General features: G+C 42.0%; 1 protein-coding gene across 6 annotated transcripts in view; it reads right to left on the bottom strand.

The window, feature by feature from the left end:
- rhbdl3 (rhomboid, veinlet-like 3 (Drosophila)) overlaps positions 1-7,963 on the bottom strand; it is an 86,171-nt gene that overhangs the window by 15,638 nt on the left and 62,570 nt on the right. For 5 of the 6 annotated variants that reach the window (XM_041216968.1, XM_041216967.1, XM_041216969.1 and 2 more), the window contains 2 exons: positions 7,755-7,815; positions 5,289-7,062 (listed from right to left, as the gene is read on the bottom strand). In XM_041216968.1, the coding sequence (XP_041072902.1) occupies positions 6,791-7,062; positions 7,755-7,815 (333 nt within the window). In that variant the 3' untranslated portion in view covers positions 5,289-6,790. Of the gene's footprint in view, positions 1-5,288; positions 7,063-7,754; positions 7,816-7,963 lie in introns of those variants that run through there. The other variant, XM_041216971.1, reaches the window with a different exon arrangement.

The following is a 7,963-nucleotide window of genomic DNA, read 5'->3' as shown; positions in this document are numbered from 1 at the left end:
TTGAAGACCTCAAATACACAGCTGGAGATCACCTAAGAAGCTCCATTACAGCCTTTGAGGCTGAAGGACAGAGGAAAAGTCCACTGGAGCGGAAAAGGATTCCACCAGAGTGTGTGTGTGGAGGTCCGTTGCGAGACCTGATCAAAAGCAGAGGCAAAGGATCTAGCCAGATCTCAAACTCCCAAAAAAAAGCTGAAATGGGCTTTTAAATTCAGGCAGCACTGGCAGATCGATTGTTTTAATAACTGTGGCTTGAAGAATGCTGCAGCCTGGATCTAGAGTAGGTGCCATAACACGAGACCGCACGCAAGCAAAAAAAAAAAATTAAAGAGTAATTGGAGCAAAAGATCTGATTCAATTTGATCTCCAAGCTCAGGAAAGCAACTGGTTGGCTGAAACAATTTGTTCAAAAGATTTCCTGCAGAATTGTTGAAGTTTAAAATGGCTCTGTAACCACGAAGGGAGCCTGTCACATCCTGACAAGCACAGGAAGAAAGAAAACAAAAATTAAAGTTGTACTCCCATGAGCTGAAAAGAGCCAAGGATGGTAAATTAACACTGCAAGGCCAATTAAGGCAGATGGAAGGGCCAGACCAGGTCCAAAATTGGGCATTATGGAGAAGATTTTTAGGGGATATGATAGTGTTGGGCTTGATTAAGAAAACAGTGGCTGAACAAATGAATACACTATTATATTCAGTAAGTCCAATAGCCAACTACGTAATTGCCAGACGAGGAATAAATTAATTTTATGATAACCTTGAAGAAGTCATGAAATCCTTTGACACCTACTTAACCTAAGAAGCAATAAAATGTTGGAGCAGACAAAATTTAACAAGAGTCCAAAAGTCCGGGGAACCTGTGGACTCTCATAAATGAGTTATACAGATTGGCTGAAGGCTGTGACTAAGGTGGCCTTAGGTTGGAGCTTATTAGAGACCGAATAGTAGTGGGAGCGGCTGATGATGCTCTTTCGGATGTACTCCAATCTAAAGAAGATCTGACTTTGGAAAAATCCATTCAACTCGTCAGACAATCAGACATCTGCCAGCAAAACTGATCCATTTTGTGTGGTGAGGTTAAATCAGCAGTCCAGCTCATAAAGCAACAAAGGGGCAAGGAGACTCCAGGGCAAAGAAAGCAATACCCAAACAAAACACAAGATGGTGACAGACCATGTCAGTGCAAGGTGCAAAATGACGTCACAGGTTCGAGCAGTGTCCAGCAATCACTGTGCAGTGCTTTCATTGCAACCACCTGGCAAGATGGGTAAGTCTAAAGCCTCAAGACATGTGGAGAATCCCAAGCAAGTCCATGAGATAGATGAGCCACACCCAGAAGTCATACAACTATGCTTCTTAGGAGAAATTAAGGATCTTAAATTCACATTTTGGAATGCTGACACATCTGTAAATGGTTACCTCCTGAATTTCAAGTTAGACACAGGAGCCAGTGTGATGGTCCTGTTGGATCAGGAAATGTGGCTAAAAGACCTCGGGCTATGGACGACAGACACACCACTGTATGATCCCAGAGGGATCCAACTACCGGCCATAGGCATAATTCAAGAGCCACTCTGGTATGGCAACAAGCAAATAATTGAAATTCTATACATCACCCACAATCAACCCTTTTCTCTCCTGAGCAGAGGTGCTTATGTTTTCCTCAAAATGGCAGAAAACATTAAAACAACCACTAGTTAACTACACTGTAATTGGAGACTCCCTAGATGTCCACCAGTGCTGATGATTTCAACTGGGACTTCAGTTTGGAATTGTCCTCACTCTTTGCAGAGGCAGTCACTCCAGCTCTTTTGCAGGCAGCAGAAAAAAATACTCTTCTTCTGTCAGACCAGCCAAACCTCCAGATGAGCACCAACATACACAAAACAGAAGATAGAGAGGAGGAGGAGTAGCAGCAGAAGATTGAGACCAAACTTCAGAGTCAAACAATTGCTGTCACAGCCAGGAAAAAGTGCAGCAGCTTCAACCTCACGTGCACAACATAAAGTCAATCCTGGAGCAGGAGAGAAGCGACCACCAACTCACCAAGACAGTAATCAGGGAGGCGCAAGTGCACATGAAGAAACAGTGCGCAGCATTAGGATCCAAACTGCAGGTTGAGCTCAAGGATGAGGAACATACAAACATATGGGAGGTAAACCCACAGCCAGAAAGAATATGGCGGACCCCACCAATAAGGAAAACCTGAGTCCACTCTGAATGGAGCGAACATTCCCTCCAGGAGAAGGATAAGCCCATGATATCTGACCAAGGAAGACAGATTGTCGACAAAGAAAAATGCATCCCTAAGGAGCACAAGAAGCAAACCATTTGTTGACACCCAAATAATTGAAGCACCAAGTACTACAACTTCAACTCCAGACCAAAGGAGTTGAGGCTACCACTCCTCACAAGATCTGGAAGAGTTGTAAGGCTCCATACTGTTTGAATCTGTAAAGTTTAAGACTTGGGGTGGAGTGGAGGGAGAGGAAGGGATAACATAAATATTATTGTAAATACATTTGGGTAAAGGTAGGGGGGGGGAGTGTAGTATTGGGGTGGTCTGGACTGTAAGGGTTAATGTGGGATTGGGGAAACATACTGCCACATTATGATGTAGCAAGTCACAAAGGAGTAGTAAGAGTGTAGAAGTTAGTCTGGTAGAAGTTGACATGTAGATAGCACATAGTCAGGACTGTATCCTGTATGTATGTCTATAGTTATATTAATTAAGTTATTGTTCAACCATTCAAGCCAATAGATCTCTTCATGAGACAACATACAATCTTACAACAGAAGGGGTCAAGTGATAGGAGATATAGTAAAGGGAAACAACAAAGAAATAGAGCAAGGCAGCAATTTGGGTATTGAGTACCAGAGTATGAGTGGAGGGACAGAACATACAAGAGTGCATCAGCAGATAAGGTTGGAGATTGCAAAAATGGTTTTAAAAAAAGGTTTAAGGCCCTGAGTCTGAATGCACACAGCATTTGTAACAAAAGGGATGAATTGTTAGAACAGATAGAGATTAGTATGTATGACCTGAGGCATTATAGAGATATAGTTGAAAGGTGGCCAAGGTTGGGACCTGAATGTTGAAGAGAATGCCATATCTGAATGACCAGAAACTAGCAAAAGGTGGCGGGGTAGCTCTGTTAATTAAGGATGGCATTAGTACAGTACTGCAAAATGACCTTGGCTTGAAAGAGCAATATGGAAAATCAGGTTGGGTAGAGATAAGAAATAGTAAAGGTAAGAGGTTGCTTCTGGGAGTAGTTTATAGCCCTCCAAACAGTGGTTACACTGCAAGAGCATATAAGAAGAAATAAATGGGGTGTGAAAGAAAGGTACAGCAGTAATCATGGATGACTTTAATCTACATGTAAATTGGGAGAATCAGATTAGCAAAGGTAGCCTGGAAAACGAGTTCATAGTGTTTTGGGGACAATTTCTTAGAGCAGTATGTCCTAGGGAGCAGGCTATTCTAGACCTAGTAATGTGCAATGAGTCAGGATTAATCAATAACCTCATGGTAAAGGAGCCTCTAGGTGATAGCAATCACAAAGTGATAGAATTTCATATTCAGTTTGAAAGAGAGAAGTGTGATGGGTCCATGACTGTTTTAAACCTAACAAGTAACTGAGGGTATGAAGGCAGAGCTGGCTAAGGTGAACTGAAAAGTTAGGTTAGAAGGTAGTACAGTGGAGTTGCAGTGGCAGATTTTTAAGGAGGTATTTAATAACTTGGCAAAGTTTTATCCCAATGACTAAAAGAGACTCTTTGAAAAAGAGGCATCACCCATGGCTAAATAAGAAAGTTAAGGATAGGATCAATTTGAAAGAAACACTACAAATCTGCAAAGATTAGTGATAGTTCAGAGGGTTGGACAAATTTTAAGAACCAGCAAAGAATGACTAAAAAGATAATAGAGGCAGGAAGAAGAATATGAGAGAAAGCTAGCTAGTAATATAAAAACAGAGTAAGAGTTTCTACAAGTATTTGAATAGGAAAAGAGTAACTAAAGCTAGTTATGGTCCTCTAGAGGATGGGTCTGGGGAATTGATAATGGAAAACAAAAAAACGGTGGAGGCATTGACCAGGTATTTTGTGTTTGTCTTCATAGTAGAAGACTTAGAAAACTTCCTAAAGATACTTGAAAATCAAGAGGTGATAGGGAGGGATGAACTTAAAAGTCACGATCACCAGGGGAAAGGTGCTAGGAAAACTATTCGACCTAAAGGCTGACAAGTCCACAGGGGGCCTGCATCCTTGGGTCTTAAAGAAGTGGTGGCACAGATAGATGTATTGATTATAATCTTCCAAAATTCTTTAGATCCTGGAACATTTCCAGTGGATTGGAAAATAATTAATGTAACACTTATTCAAGAAAGGAGGGAAGCATCTGTCATAGAGAAATTGCTAAAATCTATTATTTAGGGGTTTCTAGCAGGATACTTCAAAAATCACAATCTGATCAGGCAAAGCCAACATGGCTTTATGAAAGGGAAATTGTGTTTAAATAATCTTTGAGCTTTTTGATTAAGTAACACTTCAGGTGGATAAAGGGGAACCAGTAGATGTGGTGTACTTGGGTTTCCAAAAGACATTTGATAAGGTGCCACATTAAAGGTTACTACACAAGATAAAAGCACATGGTGTAGGCACTAAAATATTAGCATAGATAAAAGATTGGTTAGCTAACAGGAAACAGAGTATGGATAAATGTGTCTTTTTTGGATTGGAAAGCTGTAACTAGTGGAGTGCCACAGGGATCAGTGCTGGGTCTTCAGTTTTTACAATCTATATCAATGACTTGGTTGAAGAGTATGTATGGTAGCTAAATTTGAAGAAGACACCAATATAGGAGGAAGCTGGGTCTTTCAATTTATTCAAGGCTGAGTTAGATTTTTGGTAGACAAGGGAGTCAAGGGTGGCAAACAGGAAAGTGGAGCTGATAGCACAAGCAGATCACCATGATCTTATTGAGCAGGCGCAAAGGGCCGAATGGCGTACTCCTGCTCCTGAGTCCTATGTAATCCAGTCTAAGCCAAGTTGGGTGTCCACACATTTAGTGTATTGTATAGCAGGTATGTTTGTGTGCTACCTGTGTCAAATCACCAAGTACAGACCACTTGCCCAAGTGCCTGGTTTAGGACAAAAAGAATTGAGAAATGACCAGGAGCATCTTCCTTCACTTTCCCCAAACGTCTGGCGTGCATCACACCAGTAACTTTCTGGAATGCAGTGATTGTTATAGGCAAAACAAAATGACTTCTTCCAATAAGGTTGAAATGAGCACATTGTGGAAATTTAATCACAAAGATTATCTCTGAAATGAAACAATATAAAAATCCTTTAATGGGATTGTATTCTTGGAATGTTGACATCCTCGGACTATACACAATATCTACACACCCCTCAAGGCAGCCAGATCCCTATCAAACTCTTAGAAATCTACCCCCAGAGAGTTTACCCATATGACTTGAGGCATATTCCAGCTTTTTGGCTAAATAGAGATTTACACAAAATATTTTCAAATCCCTTTAAACGTTTTTGTCATTATTGTTGTTTTGTGAGTCCTAGGGGTGAGTTTGACCTGTGAATTCTTCCATAAATTAAGACAATCACTAAACAGGTCAAATTATCTACAACCTACAGGGACATTCCCACCATCCTGTTGTGTGAATAAACTCCTTATTTACAGAGTTTGAACAAGCTATGTACAAGTTATAAAACTGTATTCATAGCAGTTAAATGGCATTCGAGTCCAAGGTCATTTTCTGAACATGCGCATCTTAATGAAAGATCCAAAAATGAGAATGAAATAAGTAAAAAAAAATATTTGGGGCAGTTTCGGTAGAGCCTGAGTCTCTGAAACAAACTGTCTGCAAACAAGGACACTATTTACTTTCATAATGTTATCACTATCTCAAAGGCTGCAGCACAACCCTTCTGGGACGCTGCTTTAGGAATGAATTAATTCTTCGGACTTCCAGTGTAATACAACTTCTGCACATTTATCACACCGCACCCCCCGCCCCCCCCAGGTTGACAGCCCAGAGACTGACTGTTGTTGGACTATTCAGCTACTGGGGGCATCCTCAGCTGACAGTTAATATTGCATTTACTATCAGGTGCCACAGAGTAGTGATCTGGAATCAACTCTGTTTTTTAAAAAAATCCTTCCTTAGAATAAGGCTTGCAGAAACCCCTTCAGCTGCCCTCTCCCATTATGCAATTGGCTAATTTGTACCTGGGGCCTTCCAGGTTTCTACAGCTGAGTTCCCACACACTTGTGAATGGAGCTGAGATTAGAATTATTGGATTGCGGATGTCATTCTGTTACAAGTCACCTCATTGACCTTTCTCAGCTTCCAGATCCAAAGTGAGATTCTTTCTGCTGGAGGTCTCGGGAGCACCTTTAGCCTACAGAAAGCTGCTGACCCCTCCGATTTGACATGAAGGGAAATTGTCATGCCATGCTTTTTAAAAAGAAACTTGGATTATCAGTAATTAACTGAATCAGCAAATCATCGGAGGAAGTCTCTACTGGCCACACGAAAATTGCAGCTCGTGAAAGTGTCCGATTCCCCTCAGCATCATGATTGAGCCAATCAGGTCCCATCTCCTTACAGGCTTTGACTAGACTCAGCTGAATCCTTTCTTGCCATCCTGTTGTGTTTTTGGCTGGTTGGTTTAGTCTGTTAATAGTGAGCTTTGAGCAAATCTTTGCTATTGGGCTGAAGCCTTCATTCACACCTCAGTCTCAAAGCCAGTACCAATGTGTGTTAGACTGGTGGGAACAGCCTGATCTCCAAGAGACTATAGGCGAAGATGTTCCAGAGGATAGCAAAGAAAACGAAGACTAGATAGATGAGGAGGAAGATCCACCAGATGGACTGCTCATGAAGTCTCTGCTCGTAGTTCCTGAGGACCACCACCCCCAGCGTGATTCCCACCATCACTCCACCAAGGTGAGTAACGAAGCTGGGGTGAGTACACGCTGGGTGGGCAGGTGGATGAAATCTCAGCCAAACAGCACGGCCAAACTCCAGACTCACTGAAAAGAGAAGAAAGGATTCATGTTGCGCCTTTCAGAGACCTGGGGTGTCCCAAAGTGCTTCACAGCCAAAGAAATACTTTGTAAAGTATAGACATAGTTATAGGGAACCACATCAGCCAATTTATGCACAGCGAGATCCCACAAATTGCAATGTGATAATGACCACATAACCTGTTTTTGTGATGTTGGCTGAGGGATAAGTATTGGCCAGGACACCAGATTTTTACATCCACCTGTGAGGGTAGACAGGAGTCTCAGTTCAGTGTCTCATGGGAAAGGCGGCACCTCCAACATTCCCTCAGTAGTGCATGGGGGTGTTTGGTTTCAAGAAGTCCCACTCCATCATCATTCAGCATTCGTGCACACGCAATAACAGGGGGCGGGGAGGTGGTCAGGATGGTGATTGGATAGTACTCAGGCATAGGAACCTCAGTGGCCTTTCCCCTAATGAGCTTGGTGAGCCTGAACTGATTGCAGTGATTCTCACCAAGGACCAGAACGAGGATTGTCTTAGTCTGCTCCACTCATCAAACCTGTATCTTTTGGATTTAATATTTCAGTTGTAGCTACTTAAATCTTAAGGGCTTCCATGGGGCACAGACTACACCAACCCTGAAATCTGCTCTGACAGTGGGCATCATCTACCCTTCTGCACAGGAACGCTCAGCACATTTTCTCCTGGTACTTACTGCAAATCATTGCTATTCCCATCCGGATCAGTTTGAATTGACATCTCATTCCCGACCAACTCTAGAAAAGAAACATAGTTTATAAAGAGGTGCCTTATGGTGATATTATGCACTTTCTATATTGATGCAGACTACATGCCACTATATGACATTCATCTGAATTATAACGTCAGATTTTCTGTCTGGCCAATATCTACGAATTGGTGAGG

This window comes from Carcharodon carcharias, chromosome 22 (genome assembly GCF_017639515.1).
Source record: "Carcharodon carcharias isolate sCarCar2 chromosome 22, sCarCar2.pri, whole genome shotgun sequence".
NCBI lineage: Eukaryota > Metazoa > Chordata > Chondrichthyes > Lamniformes > Lamnidae > Carcharodon > Carcharodon carcharias.
This window is presented reverse-complemented; position numbering and strand designations above follow the sequence as displayed.